The sequence below is a fragment of the Lissotriton vulgaris genome, chromosome 2_1 (genome assembly GCF_964263255.1).
Source record: "Lissotriton vulgaris chromosome 2_1, aLisVul1.2, whole genome shotgun sequence".
NCBI classification, from domain to species: domain Eukaryota; kingdom Metazoa; phylum Chordata; class Amphibia; order Caudata; family Salamandridae; genus Lissotriton; species Lissotriton vulgaris.
This window is the reverse complement of record NC_141687.1, coordinates 832,114,859-832,134,330: the sequence shown is the minus strand read 5'-3', so window position 1 is coordinate 832,134,330 and position 19,472 is coordinate 832,114,859. Positions and strand designations below refer to the sequence as shown.

Here is a 19,472-nt window from a genome sequence, read left to right as displayed (position 1 = left end):
AGGCTGGAACACATCAGTGGATTTAAATATTTAGGTATTTGGCTGGATGAATAAGAAGTACAAAAAGGCAAGTGGCGGCCATGAAAATTACGCCAATAGTACTAAATGCACAAGTTACTACTTTTGTAACGATATAGCTGTAAGAGACACTAGTTAAAGATAGATTCCTTACCTTAAAATATCCCCAGGCGTCAGACTGGATAAGGAAAGTTTTGCTTACCAGTACCCCTGCGCGTCAGTAGATGGCATCCATTCGGCTCCGCGTCCGTCACTGGCGTCGTAAGCGCCGAGATGACGTCACAGAGACTACTTAGACGCCACCCATGCGCGCTGATGTCAGTTCTGTACACGACATTCGCGCCAGGAATGCAGAGCCATGCAAGATACTGACCATTGGTGCATAAAACTAGGGCACTGAAAGGGATGACCTTAACCCTAGTAATCAGTTCGCAGAACAGGGAGGATGGGTGGGGCGGTAAGGAATCTATCACTAACTAATGTCTCTTACAGACATATTGTTACACAAGTAGTAACTTTTGCATCTGAAAGAGACACGTTTGTGATAGATTCTTTACCTTAGAATGGATACACCAGCAATACCAACCCCGGTGGTGGGTCTGCGAACATGATTACACCAGAAAGTCACGGAGAACAGAATGGCCAAAGAAGCCGTCTCTCTGGACTTGGCTGTCAAGGCCGTAATGCTCGGTAAAAGTGTGCAGCGAGGCCCACGTAGCTGCCTGACAAATGTCCTGCAAGGGAACGCTGAGTCCCAAGGCAGTAGTGGCTGTCGTTGCCCTGGTGGAATGGGCACACAGCCCCAGAGGAGGCTCCTTCTTAACCAATGAGTAACATGCTTTCATGCACAGAACGAACCACCGGGAGATGGTCCGCTTATGCACGGCTCAACTTTTTTTGGCGCCCACGTATCCAACAAAGAGCTGGTCATTCACCTGGAACTGTTGCGTACACTGCAGATAGAAAGTGAGCGCCCGTTTTGGGTCCAGACGGTGGAGCCTCTCCTCCTCCCTAGAGGGATGCGGAGGCGGAAAGAAGGTGTGCCCGATGTGGAAGTGTGTGACAACCTTCGGCTAGAAAGAAGGACGGGTCCTCAGAACCACCTTGTCCAGATGAACAGAGAGGAAAGGAGGTTTAGAAGAGAGAGCCTGGAGCTCACTCACCCTTCTGGCAGAGATGATAGCTACCAGGAAAGCCGTCTTGAGAGTGAGAAGACGTAAGGGACAGTTATGAAGGGGCTCAAAGGGAGTGTACATCAGAAAGGTCAAGACAAGATTCAAGTCCCACAGAGGCATTATGAAAGGCACGGGTGGAAACGTATGCGTAATGCCTTTAAGGGAAGCAGTTAACAACCTTAAAAAGAGAAGGCTGATCTGGAAGCTGTAGAAAGGCAGAGATGGCCGAACGATAACCTTTGACAGTGCCCAGACCAGAGCCCTGCCGGGCCAGAGAGAGAAGGAACAGAAGGACCTCAGAAAGAGGGGCAGAAAGGGGATCAACAGCCTTTGCTGTGCACCATGCCACAAATTTGATCCACCAGCAGGCGTATACCGTTTTAGTGGAGGGATACCTGGCAGCCAAGATAACGTTACAGACTTCGCGAGGAAGGTCGAAATCTGTCAACTGCCGCCGCTCAATCTCCACGCATGGAGGTGGAGGCTGGACAGGTTCGGGTGGAGGGCCGTCCCCTGCTGCTGCTAAAGAAGATCCTCCCGGAGAGGCAGACGGATCGGGGATCAACCGCAATGCTGAGTAGCTCGGGATACCAGTATCTTCGTGCCCAATCTGGAGCCACAAAGAGAACTTGGGCCCGATCACGCCTGATCTTCTTCAGCACTCTGGGCAGAAGTGGTATAGGTGGAAAGGCGTACAACAGACCGCCACTCCACTCGCGACGAACAGCGTCGTCGAGCGAGAGCCGCCTTGGAAATTCCAATGTGCAGAAGTGATGACATTGCGCGTTCTCTACGGTGGCGAATCGATCTAACCAAGGCTCTCCCCACTGCTGAAAGAGACCTTGCGCCACGTCCGAGTTCAGACGCCATTCGTGATCCATCAAGCACCGGCGGCTGAGTTCATCCGCCCTGGCGTTCAGGGAAACCTGCCAGGTGTTGAACCACCAAGGTAATGCCTTGATGTTCCAGCCATGTCCAGAGGCGCAGAGCCTCCCGACATAGGGTCCATGACCCCACCCCGCCCTGTTTGTTGCAATACCACATGGCGGTGGTGTTGTCCGTGAACACTTGCACCAGACTTCCCCAGACAGAGGGAAGGAATGTCTTCAGTGCATGTCGGATCGCCCCTAGCTCCAAAGGTTGATATGGAGCCGGGATTCCGCCGGAGACCAGAGGCCTCTGATCTCCGCCTCCCCCAAGTGACCTCCCCAACCCAGGAGGGACGCATCTGTCACCAATGTGTGCTCCGGTTGGGGAAGGGAGAGGATCTGCCACTGACCCAATCTCAAATCGTGAGCCACCACTGCAACTGTTGAGCAGTGCCCACAGAGATCTGGACACAATCAAACAGGCTGCCCTGATGCTGCGCCCACTGGAACTTCAGGTCCCACTGCAGAGCGTGCATATGCCATGTGGCATGTGAAACCAGCAGGATGCAGGAGGCCTTCAGGCCCAGAAGCCGGAGGGTCAACCTGACTGAAACCCGGGATAGAGGTCCAAAGATCGGAATCATAGCCTGAATATCCCGGACTCGCTGTTCGGGAGGATAAACCCGAAACAGTGTTGAATCCAGAACCGCTCCGATGAAGGGGAGCTTCTGAGAAGGACTCAGGTGCGACTTTGGCACATTGATGGAGAATCCCAGCAGGTGCAGGAGGTCGGCCGTAGTCTGAAGGTGGGTGACGACTGTAACCAAGTGCCCAAGAGGACGTCAGTAAGGGCGTCATTGAAGGGAAGCAACGGCTCTGACGAAGTAGACGCTGTTTGGTGCACCTCAGTGAGGAGGTTGGTTTTGAGGGCCACTGTAGGGAGGTCTTTTTCGCGCCCGGGATCGTCACGCCACGATTTTACGGAATACAAGGCCCTGGATGACGGGTGACGCTATGCAATAAATGCGGATTTTCCTGAACTGCAGTCTCCAGCGATATCTTCTGAATTAATCTACTACAGTTACCATCTCCTGTGCATCTCAACGTGACGTATACGGTTTCTGAATCTGAAAGTCGTTTGGATTACATCGAATGTACCTGTTCTAGAACCTACTGGGCATTCTCTCTTTTTTGAATCGTTCTCTTACAAAATGGCGTTGATCCTTTCCGCTGGACACTACTAGCCTGAATCTCACAAGCCTTTCTCTTGCTGCTTGGTTTGCAAACAAGTTTAGAGCTAGGGACCGGTGATATATCATCCCCCTGCCTGTTCGCCATCTTCATGAGTTTCTGGACAGAATTGGATACCGTAGAATTCCAGGAATACATGGATGACTGCAGCCTGTATTAATATTTTTCTGTTTTCTACTGAATCAACGATATCGCTGTACTGACCAATACACTTGGGAATTGTGACTGTACCGTATGTTATTTATTTCGCCCTGAGGAAGCTCCCAATGTGGAAGCGAAACACGTTGGCTGATATCTTGATCTGAATGGTCTTAAAATACAAAATATTTTTTCAATACAGAAGCGACTTTTTCATATAACGTTGGCTTCCTGGAGTTTGTGAGCTGTGCAAACCCAACTTAGTCTAATCACCTCAGTGAGGAGGTTGGTTTTGAGGGCAACTGTGGGGAGGTCGAGGTTGAGGGACTCACCAGCCCGACGGAGCACCATCGTGTAGGAAGCGCCCTCCTCTATCGTAGGTGGAGGAGAGGCAAACCCCGGGTCAATAGAGACATCGAGGTCGCCGGCGTCCTCCAAGTCGTCCACCCAATCCTGCTCGGAGTCACACTGCTGGGCCAGCGGATCCTCAGATCCTTCCCAGTCGTCCTCCGCCTCTGGTACCTGAGGGGCCAGTCGTGGCGGCAGGGCCAAGGAAGGGACAAACGGTGTCTGAAACGGCACCGATAACGGCTCCCAATGCGGATCCCAGGGAGGAACAAAATGGTCCTGGGAACGGGGCAAGGGCGGAAGAAACTGCACCCAATGCGGCGCAGGGGGTGGAGCCGAGGGCGGCGCCGGAAACGCTGCATCTTGTGGCGCCGGAGCCAACGGCATAGGATCCTGTGGCGCCGGGGCTGGATCCGATGGCGGACCCGCCGGGTTGACAGGGTCTGGACTCGGGACCGCAGGGCCCGAAGGCGTGCCGGCAGGAGCCCGGGCCTGAAAAGGCGGTCCATGGCAGCAAGAAACTCTTGCACTCGTTGGGGAGTCGCCGATGGACCCGGGTAGGGCGGGTAGACCGTGGGACTCCTAGGCTCCAGAGGAGCCGCAGGGGCGGAGCACCTGTCCCCCTCATCCGCCTCCGAGGAGCGACTGGGGGATGACGGGGAGCGAACACGCTTCTTCGACTTCTTTTTATGACGTCGCTTACCAGAATCCGAAGGCGAAGACTTGGAGCCCGAGGCGTGACGGCTCTGGTCCCGCGTACGCCCCCTAGAACCGGAGCGGTGGTGGGACGAATGCCGGACCTCCAGCAATTTCCAGCGCCGCTCCCTCAAGGACTTCGGGCCATGGATCGAGAGTCCCGGGAGTCGTGATCAGTCTCCAGGCAGTAGAGGCAAACATCGTGGGGGTCCGCCACCGACATATTACGGCGGCAGGCCCCACGGGGCTTAAAGCCAGGCATCCCTACATGCACCAGAGAAAAAAGAGGGGGAGACAAAAAGTCTCAAAAGTAGTCAAAAAGTAACTAAGGTACTTGCTCAATCCAGATCTGCGCTCGCTGGTGTGGAAAAAGAAAGAACTGACGTCAGCGCGCATGGGTGGCGCCTAAGTACTCTCCGTGACGTCATCTTGGCGCTTACGATGCCAGTGCCGGACACGGAGCTGCAGGACGCCACCTACTGACGCGCAGGGGTACTGCTAAGCAAAACTTTCCAGATCCAGTCTGAGGTAAGGAATCTAACGTGTCTCTTTCAGATACTTCTTTCTTGCATTCATAGGAAAGCTATTTAGCACAAAACTGAACTCACTCTTGCGAGCAATTTGAAGTAAATCTATGCCTACACTAGCTTTTTGGCAAGACATCTTTAATAGGAAATGTGCAAAATAGCTAGACACTGCCTAATGTCATACCTACAGGTTACTCTTTGGGCTTCCGGATTGTTTTTCACAAGCTGAAGTATAACTGGTGTTCAATTTGGATAAATAAGCACACATTTTGAAGGATTTTTACGCTGCCTACTGCACTAGACTTAGCGAGGCCCCAGAAGGTTCACTAAAGTACCTACTGTGCCAGGTCATAAATAAATTTGAAACTAAGAACCCATGGAGATTATTCCTTGAAGCCTCTCTAGAAACTTTGCTATTTAGAACCACCTAGGCCATGCCTATTCCACCTCCACAAACAAAATCTAGCATTGAGACAAACAAAATGATTAATCTGTTAAATAATTTTTTAATATCAGTTTGTAACCAGCTAACACAACTGTATTGGAATCTACTTCTCTCTATAGAGAGAAAAAGATTTAATTAAATCCACCTCAGGTGTGAGACATACATGGTATGCAACTGGGTAAAGTCCATAAGGAGACATTGATCCACACAGTCTGCATTTGGCAAGAACACACAGCACCAAGGAGGAAATTCGTAGGGTAACCTCTCTTTAAGTTAAACATCCGAACTTGCCCGGAAGCTATAAAACCATGTTAAGCAGTGTTGATCCTCAACTAACTGATTATTTCTTAAAACATTTTTAGATAACTTCTTCTTTATGATCATATCTCTTGAGCACTACATGCCTGCTGTGAGCAGATACCTACACTCCTAGTATCTCGTGACATAAGATCACACAGGTAATAGCAACAATGGTCTTGCTGTCTGGTAATGTCATCACAGAGTAATCTCAAGGCCACCTTTTACAATCCTTTTATAATTTTGTATTATGTCAATGATAGTAGTTTTTGTGTTTGTATTTATTTGCAATGATTTTAAATAATTGTGATATAAAATATTACTTACTCTAGATACCTAGAATTCACAAAATCCAGTCAAAGTAAGGGTAATTCCTAAAGATAATGCAGGGTTTCCAAGTGCTGCCGCTGGTAGGGCAATAATGCCTCACTTTGGTATTCTCTTTCGGTTGGCACTTTGAATGCATGCACATGTACAGGAAATGTCAGACAGGAGAACAAACTTAAAATCACAAAGAGCTCACCTGCAAAGACACCAAAGCGCAAAGCCCAAGCCACAGTAGGGATCAAGGCAGATGGCAATCTGTCGGGAAGGGTAGAGTTCACACTGCAGCTTGATGGAGCGGCATAAGGCACTGGTGGCTGCATGCGACATCTGCAAATGAGGGGAGGAGAAAGAACGAATTAATACTAAGTGCCAGCCTATTCATCATGTTCAAATCATGTCCCTTCATAGAACTTAACTCAAGAAATACAGCTCAGGAGGCATGATGGGACTCTCAGCCAGTCCTCAAAATGCTCTCCTGTAATTTATTCTAAAGAACTTTAAGTCTGCTGAAAACTGTACAAGTGTCTGGGTGCCTTTGTGCAGACAGTGCCATGCTAGCAAGAACCCTTTAAAGGATTTCACAAAAGACTAATGATCTAACAAACAAACCTGAAAATTAATATGGGTAACAAGTAACCTGAGAACCCAAGTAGTTCTAATTCATGCATCTGGGATTGTTGGGCCACCACATTAACCTTATCCTAAAGTCGTGCCATTCATGCATCTCTGTTCTTCTACTTTCGCCATTCATGTACTTAGGATTCTAAGATTACCATGTTACCGGGAATCCAGGGCATACCATTTATATCAATTCAAGGTTCGGACTACTATAGATATCAACACAGGCGCAGAGGCATCAAATTGTTGGCATCCCATTTTCCGAATATATTAGAAACTGCCTTTCACTGCTGCATTCACATCCCAAGTCACCAAGCATTGACACATTCTCAATCCACATTTAACTTTGACAGTCTATTCACTACTGAACTACCCCTTTCTAATCCACTAATTCATCATCACTCCTATTATCTGAACAATGAATATGACAACCAATCCTTCCCAATTCACCCACCATCCAACTACCAAATCCCCAGCCGACCTACAGACCCATTGATCTATCCACCCACTTACCACCCACCCATCCCGCCACTAAAACTAAAGCCTGCTAGTCTCAGCTTTAGAATTCATCAATGCTAGACCCCAGCGTCTTTAGCCATCATCTGTGCGGTGAATTCTTGAGGTCCTCCTAAAGTCAGCGGTTAACAAGCAGTACTGTGAGCTCTAGGTGGCAAAATTATTCCCTAGAGGCATTTGTCTGTCTTAGAAAAGTGGGGATAAGCAGTCAAGATTTACTGGAGACGAGAAATAGAATCGCAGATTCAGTAGGCCACAGTATATTGCCCTCAGTATCATAAATGTCAAGTTGTGCTTTACTTTAGAAAAAGAAGGTGACTATTTAGCAGATGAGTGAAAAGAACAGTTAAAAGATATACAGGACTGAACAACTTAAGGGCAGAGATAGAACCCCCTATGCCATTGCTCCTTATCTCTAGGACCAGGAATTCTACAAACATTTGCCCTCTGGTCAGTGTTAGCCTATGAAGCATGGTTTGGAATGACTCAAACTTCAGAAGCCCTTGATTTTCTAGTTTTTAGTCAGACTAAAGTTCTTGCAAAATCGTTATTTCTTTTAATTTTATTAAGTTGCAGTTTTCATTCAGAGGAACATTTTAACAAAACATGTAAGGAAAAGTTCAAATAAAACAAGCAAAGAAACACAAATGTGTATCTTGCAGCAGTATGCCAATCATCCATTAAAAACAAGATCTGGTGTAGCAGTTCACTAAATATGATGACGTAAATTGTTAATTGGCCTAGGGGTGCAGACAGTCTTGTGTCAAAGAGACTGGGAAAATCATTAAATTGTGATGAGAGAAGGATGCAGGGAAGCGGACATTATTCCCGGTTCTTAAGCAGTGCTGTGTTAGATATCAGAATTGCAGCGCTAAGGATGGATCACGTAAGGCAAGAGTCATGCGGGCACTTACGGTCCTAATAAACCAAATAAACGAAACCGAAACCGTAGAGCAACACACTACTGTGGATCTCCAAAACGGCACCATAAGAAAGCAGTGACACCACATCAACACCACTGGCTCATTCATCTGCGCAAAGAGGGCGCTAATTAAGTCAATCAGGCTGCTGCTAACCCAGGCGACGAAAATCAGCATTGACAGCAGGGACCTTCTATAGAGGTGCAACATGGAGGTCAGACCAAAAATGTAACAGGAGGCAACACAGAGTTGCAGATACCTAAAATTGACGCTCTCCAAAACAAAAACACAACAAAAACACAGACATAGACATAGAGAAGGAACGGTTACCGCTGGCAGCCCACAGCTAGAGCTAACACCACAGCCAGACACCCTCTAAACAAAAGTACACACCACGGAAGACAGTCAGCCCCAACAGGGAGATGCCCAAAATAACCCACAGGAAGCTATCAAACAACAGGGGCCACAAGAGACTGCAAAGGCTTCGGGATAGCTACCACTAGTTGGTCGGACACAAGGACACTGAAAAAGGAGCTCGCAGCTGTCAGAGCTGACCTGAATACAGTGAATAATAGACTCGCAGCAGCAGAACAAAGGTTCAGTGATGTAGAAGATACCACCCACAGCTCAAGCCAGGAGATGAAAGCGCAACCCAAAATTACCTTGTTACTTCAGAAACAGACAGCGGAGATTGAAGACCGTAACCGACGGGGGAACATTTGAGTACTTGGGGCCCCAGAGGGCTCAGAAGACACAGCGGGCTCTTGCTCTGCCTTTCTCGAGGACTTGATCCCCAAACGTACAAATTTAAAGTTCGACTGGCATTTGAACTGGACAGGGCATACAGAGTTCCCACGTCTAAATCTACAACAAACCAAGCAGCCCAGCCTATCATCTGCAAGCCTCTGAGATCGCAGCATACGGAGGCCATGTTTAACTATGCACGTAAAAATCATTAGATTCTATGGAAAGGTTTGAAGCTCTACATCACGGGCAGAGCCAAGTACTTGTATCTACTCTTAAGAAGGAATCAATAACATAACCATTATCTACCTCACTAACTACCTCAGCTTGTAGAACAAGTTACTTACCTTCGGTAACGATATATCTGTAAGAAACATTAGTTAGTATTAGATTCCTTACCTTAGAATAACCCCAGGCGTCAGTCTGGATCCGGAAACTTTTGCGTAGCAGTACCCCTGCGCGTCGGTAGGCGTCGTCTGCAGGCGTCCCCTGCGGCTCCGCGTCCGTCGTTGGCGCCGTCGCTGGAGTATATAGACGCCGCCTCCGCGCGCTGACGTCAGTTCTTTGCACGCAGCTTTTCCGCGCCAGAACACGCAGAGCCATGTGAGAACCAACACTGGTGCCATTTGAAACTAGGGCCCTGAAAGGGATGTCCTTAACCCTAGGTATCAGTTCCCAGAACGGGGAGGATGGGTGGGTCGGTAAGGAATCTAATACTAACTAATGTTTCTTACAGATATATCGTTACCGAAGGTAAGTAACTTGTTCATCTGAAAGAAACACGTTAGTATTAGATTCCTTACCTTAGAATAGATACCCCAGCAATACCAAGCCCGGTGGTGGGTCTGCGAACCAATACATTCCTACACCAGAAAGTCCTGGAGGACAGAACGGCCAAAGAAGCCAGCGAGGCCCACGTAGCCGCCTGGCAAATGTCCTGCAAGGGGAATCCCCGGCCCAGGGCAGTAGTAGCCGCAGTGGCACGAGTGGAATGGGCCCTCAGCCCAACAGGAGGCTCCTTCTGAGCCAAAGAGTAGCACTCTTTGATGCACAGAACAACCCACCGAGAGATGGTCCGTTTATGTACCGCCCGTCCCTTCTTCGCACCCACGTAGCCAACAAACAGTTGGTCATCCACCCGGAACTGGCGTGTGCAATCCATATAAAATGAAAGCGCACGTTTTGGGTCCAGACGATGGAGCCGCTCTTCATCCTTTGAAGGATGCGGAGGCGGGAAGAAGGAAGGGAGGGTGATGGACTGCCCGATGTGAAAAGCAGAGACAACTTTGGGCAGGAAAGAAGGCCTAGTTCTCAGAACCACCTTATCTGGATGAATGGACAGGAAAGGAGGTTTGACAGAAAGAGCCTGGAGCTCACTCACCCTCCTGGCAGAGGTGATTGCAACCAGGAAGGCCGACTTTAAAGTCAGGAGACGGAGAGGACAAGAATGAAGCGGCTCAAAGGGAGCACACATCAAGAATGTTAGAACCAGGTTCAAGTCCCACTGAGGCATCACAAACGGATCAGGTGGATACATGTGTGTGATGCCCTTCAAGAATCTCGTTACAATGGGGGACTTGAACAAAGAAGGTTGATCAGGCAGCCTCAGAAAGGCCGAAAGGGCAGAAAGGTAGCCCTTGATAGTGCCCAGAGCAGAGCCCTGCTGGGCAAGAGAAAGAAAGAAGAGAAGAACCTCAGAAAGAGGGGCAGAGAGAGGATCCACAGCCTTTGCTGTGCACCATGCCACAAACTTGTTCCACCGACAGGCGTATACCGATTTCGTGGAGGAACGCCTGGCTGCCAGAATCACATCACAAACTTCAGGAGGCAAGTCAAATGGCCTCAACTGCCGCTGCTCAATCTCCACGCATGGAGGTGGAGGCTGGACAGGTTCGGGTGGAGGACCGTCCCCTGTTGCTGCGACAGAAGGTCCTCCTGAAGGGGCAGGCGGATCGGGGGACCGACTGACATGCTGAGTAGCTCGGAATACCAGTACCTTCGAGCCCAGTCCGGAGCCACAAGGATGACTTGGGCCCGGTCGCGCCTCATCTTCTTCAGCACTCTGGGCAGAAGTGGTATAGGCGGAAAGGCGTATAACAGACCGCAACTCCACTCGCGCCGAAAGGCGTCGCCGTGCGAGTGCCGTCTTGGAAACTCCAACGCGCAGAACTGATGACATTGCGCGTTCTCTTCTGTGGCGAATAGATCTAATCAAGGCTCTCCCCATTGCCGAAAGATGCCTTGCGCCACGTCCGAGTTCAGACGCCATTCGTGATCCATCGAGCACCGACGGCTGAGTTCGTCCGCCCTGGCGTTCAGAGAACCTGCCAGGTGTTGAACCGTCAGAGTCACGCCCTGACGTTCCAGCCATTGCCAGAGGCGCAGAGCCTCCTGGCAAAGGGTCCACGACCTCACCCCGCCCTGTTTGTTGCAGTACCACATGGCAGTGGTGTTGTCCGTGAACACCTGCACTACACTCCCGTTGACAAAGGGGAGGAACGCTTTCAGTGCCAAACGAATCGCCTGCAGCTCCAGCAGGTTTATATGGAGCCGGGACTCCGCCGGAGACCAGATGCCTCTGATCTCTGCCTCTCCCAAGTGGCCTCCAAAGCCCTGGAGGGACGGGTCCGTCACAACAACGTGCTCCGGTTGGGGAAGGGAGAGGGATCTGCCTCTGACCCAATCGCGGTCCGTAAGCCACCACTGCAGTTGTCTTCCAGTGCCCTCTGAGATCAAGACATGGTCGGACAGGTTGCCCTGATGCTGGGCCCACTGAAACTTCAGGTCCCACTGCAGAGCCCGCATCCGCCACCGGGCGTGATGCACCAGAAGGATGCAGGAAGCCATCAGCCCCAGCAGCGTCAACCTGACCGAAACCCGGGATAACGGCTGAAAGATGGGAATCAAAGCCTGTATATCCTGGACTCGCCGTTCCGGAGGATAGACCCGAAACTGCGCCGAGTCGAGAACCGCTCCGATGAAAAGGAGCTTTTGAGAGGGACACAGGTGTGATTTCGGCACATTGATGGAGAACCCCAGCCCGTGCAGGAGGTCTGCCATCATCTGAAGGTGGTGGACAACTGTCTGGGGCGAGCCCGCCTTCAACAACCAGTCGTCTAGATAGGGGAAGACTGAAACCCCCAATCTGCGCAGATGAGCTGCGACCACCCCCATCACCTTGGTGAACACCCGTGGGGCGCTGGTAAGGCCGAAGGGGAGCACGATAAACTGAAAATGCTCGAGGCCCACCGTGAACCGAAGGTAACGCCGGTGGGCCGGCAGGACGGGGATGTGAAAATACGCATCCTGCAAGTCCAACGCTACCATCCAGTCTTGCGGGTCTAGAGCAGCCAAGACCTGAGCTAAAGTCAACATCGTGAACTTCTCCTTCCGGAGGAAGCCGTTGACGTTCCTTAGATCCAAGATAGGACGTAGGCCCCCTTTGTCCTTCTTGGGTACCAGAAAGTAGTGGGAATAGCAACCACGTCCTACTTCTGGCCCAGGAACGCGCTCGAACTTCCTCCCTCAGAAGTGCCAAGTGGTCCCCCGACACACGGTGGTTCTGCGGTGGCATGGCTGGAGGAGTTGTCTCGAAGGGGAGGGAGTAGCCCCTTTCGGACGAGCTGCAGCACCCACCTGTCCGATGTTATTGTGCGCCAGTGGGAGAGGTGATGGCGAACCCTGCCTCCCACAGGTGTCACATGGGCCTGAAAGCTCGGACTAGGAGGATTTAGTGGCAGATGCTGCGGGGGGAGGTGTGGCCTGACCTCGCCGCTGTCCCCGACCGCCACCACTGCAGTTTCCACGGCCGCCACCGCGTTGATAAGTCTGTTGCGGCGCGTGGCTGGCAGCACGTGTGGGACCGCCCCTTCCTTGGCCACGAAAGGAGCGAAACGAACCCGTTTGCTGGCGCTGGGTCGAGAGACCTAAGGACTTGGCCGTGACCCTGGAGTCCTTGAAGCGCTCCAGCGCGTGGTCCGCTTTGTCGCCAAACAGGCGACTGCCATCAAACGGCATGTCCATCAATGCATTCTGGACATCAGCCGAGAAGTTGGCGGATCTCAACCAGGCGTGGCGACGAATCGCCACCGTCGTGGACATCGCTCTGCCCAGCGAGTCGGTCGTATCAAGACCACACCTGATGGAATATCTTGCTGCGTCTCGGCCTTCAATCATAGCCTTGCCGAGCTTAGCCCGTACCTCCGGGGGGCATTCAGGCAGCAGGTCCGTGACCGTGTCCCACAGAGAGTGGGTGTAACGGCCCAAGAGGCACGCGGTGTTGCAAGACCGCAGTCCCAGACTCCGGGACGAGAAGACCTTTTTGCCATACTGGTCGTACCTCTTTGATTCCCTGTCGGGCGGGAGCGACGGGAATGCGGTCTGGGAGGTGGAGGCCTGGATCACCAGACTCTCAGGGGTGGGGTGGGTGGACAGAAACTTGGGGTCGTCGGCACACGGACGGTGGCGTCTGGCCACGTTCCTATCAACAGGCGAACCTGAAGTGGGCCTGGACCACGTGCCCAAAAGAACGTCCGTTAAGGCCTCGTTAAACGGCAGCAGTGGCTCCTGCGGGCATGACTGCGGTTTGAGGACCTCGGTGGCAGCCCTCATCAACACCACTGAATAGGCAGCCCCCTCCTCCGTAGCCACGGTAGGCGGCGAGACAAAGCCAGGGTTGGGGGGGTCATCCAGACCACTGGCGTCACCCAAGTCACCTGTCCAGTCCATGCCATACTGACACTCGCGTGTCAGAGGGTCCTCAGACCCCTCCCACCCCTCTCCGTATTCTACATCCTCACCATACTCGGAGTCAACAATGTAGACCGGCTCCTCGGGGTTCACAGGCCCCATCGGCGTCGAGCCCGGCGTCGATCGACGCCGGTCCGACTCCGCGTCCGGATTCGGAGAGGGAATGGGGACGGCGCCACCCGGAGCCGGCGCCGGGGAACCGGTGCCGCGCGGGGGCGGCGCCATGGGTTGCCCCGATGGAATCGGCGCCGGAGAGGCCGGTTGACTAGCCGGCCTCGACCCAGAGGGCCCCTGCGGCGCCGGGATTGGAGCCGTCGGCGGCGCCGGGGCCGGAGCACCCAACGGCGTCGAGGCAGGGTCACCTGAGCCGCTAGGGCCCCCAGACGGGTTCACAGGGCCCGAAGGCGCCGCGGAACCCGCCGGAGGAGAAAGAGCCCTCATGGCCACGAGGAACGCCTCTATCTCCTCGTGGGACGCGCCTTGCCCAGGGACCGCAGGGTATGGAGCAGGCCACGTCGGCGACTCACGCGGAGCCGCGGGGGTGGGGCCACCCGAACCCCCGGCCGCCTCGTGCGAGCGTCTGGGGGAGTCGGGGGTACGATGACGACGCCCCGACTTTTTGTGCTTCCTACCTGAGGAACCAGAAGAATGGTGACGACTCCCGGAGCGCCCGTGACGGCTCCGCGACCGCTCTCTCGATCGTTCCCTCGACCTCCGGCCGGACCGGGACCGCTCTCGACGCTGGGCCGACACCCGGAGCTCGAGTAGCTTGCGGGACCGCTCCCGTCTAGCTTTATTAGTCAAGGCCCGGCAGTCGACGCAGACGTCCACGTCGTGGTCGGGGCCCAGGCACCAGAGGCAGAGTCGGTGATGATCCGTGACCGACATCGTCCGGTCACAGTCGTCACAGTTCTTAAAACCGGGCATCCTACCGGCACCGTAGAAGATTCAGAGATCAAAAAAGATCAAAAAACTTGGTCAAAAGACCGGAGTACTGCTCTTCGGATCTGCGCTAACTGGCGCGGAAAAAAGAAGAACTGACGTCAGCGCGCGGAGGCGGCGTCTTTATACTCCAGCGACGTCATCACGGCGCACGACGCCAACGACGGACGCGGAGCCGCAGCGGACGCCTGCAGACGACGCCTACCGACGCGCAGGGGTACTGCTACGCAAATGTTTCCGGATCCAGACTGACGCCTGGGGTTATTCTAAGGTAAGGAATCTAATACTAACGTGTTTCTTTCAGATCAGTATGACAAGATGGGATCTGCAACCACTATATACCTCACTAACTTACGCAATAGCTACCTCGGTAGCGATCTCAGGCCAACAGAAATGCTGCGACGTCGGCCCGACAAGAGAAACCGAAGCACAACCTAAGGGCATAGCATCGTATCCTTTATAGCCGATTATACTGTATGGGCACTCTGCTCCAACACGCTGTATTTGTGTGTTGTATCAAGGTATGGGCCTAAACACGTAGAGAGACTGCACACCTAATAGGAACTCATTGGGATTACAGCGAAACATACTACCCAACAGCTATTCTCCGAGAGGCGGGACAACGACCCTGTTGTCGCACCTCCGACATACGTGTTTTTTCAGTGGGGGGAGGGGCGTGCAGGGGTGGGGCAATCCGCACTAGGGTTTCTCATATCTTGGCTTTCTATATTCTCTATCTTCCTTTGCTCTTTGACCTCTATTTACTATACAAACTGTATACGGCATGCCTTGGTAATCAACGTCTTTGAGAGCCCTGGCATACATGAGCACCCGGAGATGACATTTACATTGCTTGCAGAACGCCTGGGGGATGTAGACGTACTGTACCTTGGAAGATGGGTAGAAGGGGAAATATTGCCACGCCTCAACTTCAAATTCCGAGTTCGCGATTTTGAGAATTATGATAATAGAACGGAGGCTTCTACCACACTACACCCTAGTTGATGGCCTGTAATAACACACTCACCCTGGCAACTGACCTCAACATAGTGTCCCTCAATGTCAAAGGTCTTAACCACCCTATTAAGCGCCGAAAGATTATGGACTACCTAGCTAAAACTAAAGGCAATATAATCCTACTACAAGAGACCAAACTATCCCTGGATGATGTCAAACTAGTGAGAGGTAACTGGATCTCACAGATAGCTTGCTCGCCCGACGACAAAAAGAAGCGAGGGGTAATGACACTGATATCCAAAAGATCCAACATTACACTAGACTCACAGTCACACGATAATGAGGGCAGACTTCTGGTGACACACTTGAGAAGGGGGGAGGAGCTAATCCATGTAGCAAACATATACGGCCCAAACGCGGACGACCCGTCCTTTTGGTCTGAAGTTTCAAGAAAGCTAGATAGCTGCCCCCAAAGCGACCTCATGGTGGTAGCAGGGGATTTTAACATCCTATTGGACCACATAACAGACAGACAATCCTCGTGTTAATATCCCCTACGAACGCGCATGCTGTACTCCAAAATATCTGCTCCAAATTTAACCTGAAGGATGCATGGCGCCTCCAACACCCGGACACTAGAGACTACACATTCTACTCTAACCCACACAAATCTTACACCAGGATAGACTATATACTAATCTCTGGGGCTCACACAGATCTAATCGAACACCCAGACAGCTGAAATGTTAGTATAAGACCCCTCATGTATTAGCCTAAAACTGAGCGGTGGATGGCGTTTTAATGGTGATGTACTTTCAGACCCGCAAACAAAAAAAGATTGAGGAGGCCATAATAGACTACCTAAAACACAACGACACCCCAGGGACTAGCACCACCACACTGATGGCCTGAAGGCGACCATCAGAGGCACAATAATTGAAATAAAGACAAAAATAAACATAAGTACAAACCTGAGACTAACACAGCTTGAGCAGGAGATCAAGAGTTTAGAAATGGACCATGCAAGGTCCTTACATGATAGCAAGATCCTCGCAAAATTAACTAAAAAAAAGTACAAATACAACAAAATCCTGAGTGAGAGGGCGGGACTGTGGATTAATAAATACAAAGCCCTTAACCTTTGCGAAGCCAATAAAGCAGGGAAACTCCTTGCCTCCTACCTCAAACACAAACGCAACCAGTTTGCCATCTCAGGCTCTCTAACAACCAAACCCACACAAGACACAAATATATCCTCAAGAACTTTCAGGAGTTCTAGCAAGAACTTTACAAAAACAATCAGAACCTTAACTTAGAGGAGTGCACAAACTACCTCGATGGACTCGGGTTACCGCAGCTAAGCACTGAGGATACACTTAGGCTAGGTCAAGAAATTAACTATACCAAGATTGATATGGCTGTCAAATCACTAAAAGAAAATAAAGCCTCTGGGCCGGACGAGTTTACAGCCACGTTCTGCAAGACCTTCTTAGATTAGCTGAAACCAACCATGAAAAAAGTTTTTAACCACTCAGCGTCTAGAGGGGCAGTATCACAAAACCCTGTCAGAAGCTAACATAATAGTCATCCCAAAGGAGGGGAAGACCAACTGCCACAAAAAAACTACAGACCCATATCTCTTATCAACATGGACTGCAAAATATACGTTAAGATACTGGCAATCAGACTCAACTCTTTTCTCCCCAAACTAATACGCAACTCCCAGGTCGGATTCCTGCGCACTCGAATGCCTAATGACAACACCCGACTTCTCTGCCACATATTAGAGCATGCAACCACTAAATATGAACTGGCAGTAGCTATCACATTAGATGCCGGAAAGTCCTTTAATAGTCTCTCTTGGGTTTTCCTGGAACGCTGCATGCAATCGTTCCACTTCAGGGCGGGATATATACGGATGGTTATGGCTCTGCAAGGGGAACCATCAACCCATATCATCATGAATGGGTCACTCTCTGAGCCTTTTACACTGCAACAAGGTACTAGACAGGGAAATCCGCTATCCCCTTCATTATCTTACTTGCACTGGAACCCCTTATCCAAGATATAAAATTAAATACGAAAATAAAAGGGATCGATATCAATGGAGTTGAAGTAAAGTTAGCCACCTATGTGGACGACATATTAGTAATTGAACAACCAAAGACATCAATTGAGGCCCTGATGGAGACAATAGCAAAATATTCCAGGTTCTCAGGGTATAAACTAAACAGAGACAGTCAGAATACAAACCACTAAATATTCGCTGCACCCTGGGTTTGTCGGGCTCAGCCTGGCAAATAGGATATATCAAATACCTAGGTAGCGAATTAATGAATGGACATGCTACATCAGAATGAGAAATTACTTCTAGAAAAGATTAAGAGGTTTCTGGACTCCTGGTCTCCAAAATTTAGAACGTGGTGAGGTAGAATTGAAACTATTAAAATGACGATCACCCCAACGATCAACTATCTGATCAGTATGCTCCCGCTTCTCCTCACAGATGATTTCCACCGCAGAGTTGACATCCTGATCTCTAAATTCCTCTGGCCAGGGAAAAAAGCACGGATAAGTATAAAAAAATTAAGACTGGATGAACGTCAAGGAGGGGTAAATCTAGCAGACTTCAGAATATTACAGCTAGCCTTTCTGGCAACACAAAGCTCATATTGGATATCACTGCCTACCGGCTGCGCACCCAGTATGGCTACAGGTAGAGAGGGCCATCCTGAATAACCTAAGCCCCCTGGCTCTACTAACAGCAAATAGATAACCCCACACCTCCAGTTCCAACTTTAAAAATACAAAAATCGCACTACTAAAAGTAGATAAGAAGCCAGAGAATAGCATCAAAAGATCGAAAATGGAGTCGCTCTGGGCCATTAGCAAGATTTTGTATAAAGGGAAAAGCCTAACCTTCGATACATGGAATGAGAACGGTATCCACTACCCTTACCAACTAGAAAACGAAACATACCCTATTACATTCACAGACCTCAAGTTAAGATATAACCTAGCTGACATTGAATTCTATAACTTTTTGAAAATCAGAACAGCCCTGTCTAAAGCCAAACTATCAGCTTCACAACCATCAATCGGTTTGTGCCAAATATTAATAAATTGGGGCACCAGGTCTCTCACAGCTCTACGAACTCCTCTGCCCAAAATCCTCTAAACTGAATGATAAGACTGTTGCCTATTGGGATAAACAAACAAAAGCCACACATAACGAACAAGAATGGTCCATACTATGAAGCTTGGCCTGACATCATAAGATCTCACCGGTGCTCTCACAAACAACATTTTAGCTGCTACTCAAGGATTTTTGGACCCCAGACCATTTATTCTCATTAGGCCTCAGGGATGACGCGGTATGTTGGAACTGTAACAAGGAAAAGGGGGATTTTGCACATCTTATCTTTCATTGCCCAGTACTTAAAACATTCTGGGAGAAAATATTTGGTTTTATAAGTGGTTTGTTTGATTGTACGATAACAAAAGAATTTTCCACCCTTACCAAGGCATTTATGTGCACAGACTTGAGATCTGACCCCGATAAAGACCTACTAGACCTACTACTGACAACAGCAGTGAAAATGCCCCTCGCCAATTGGAAAGACACAAGTATGACGTCTTACAAAGGCAGGATCAACTGGATCACCCATCTCAGAGGCGTGGACAATATTGCACTACAGAACTCACCCTGGAAAGCGGCATCCAGAAAGAAGTAGAAATCTCTTGACACGTACCTAGACTCTTATGAACCCAGTGGCGGCTGGTGAAGTCTGAAAGCAGTGAGGAGCTAGATAAAATCATACATTTTTCTGAGTGAGAGGAAAAGTAATAAAGGTGGGGGATTTCCCCGAAAAAATTTCCTTTAAAAAAATGGGGATACTGGTGGATTTCCCAGCACAATTTCTTTAATAAAAATA

The 19,472-nt window shown here is 50.3% G+C and overlaps 1 protein-coding gene across 4 annotated transcripts in view; it reads right to left on the bottom strand.

Annotated features, from left to right (window-relative positions):
* Positions 1-19,472, bottom strand: part of DIP2A (DIP2 acetate--CoA ligase A) — a 964,533-nt gene that overhangs the window by 177,755 nt on the left and 767,306 nt on the right. For all 4 annotated transcript variants that reach the window (XM_086956246.1, XM_086956248.1, XM_086956245.1 and 1 more), the window contains one exon: positions 6,288-6,418. In XM_086956246.1, the coding sequence (XP_086812372.1) occupies positions 6,288-6,418 (131 nt within the window). The remainder of the gene's footprint in view (positions 1-6,287; positions 6,419-19,472) is intronic.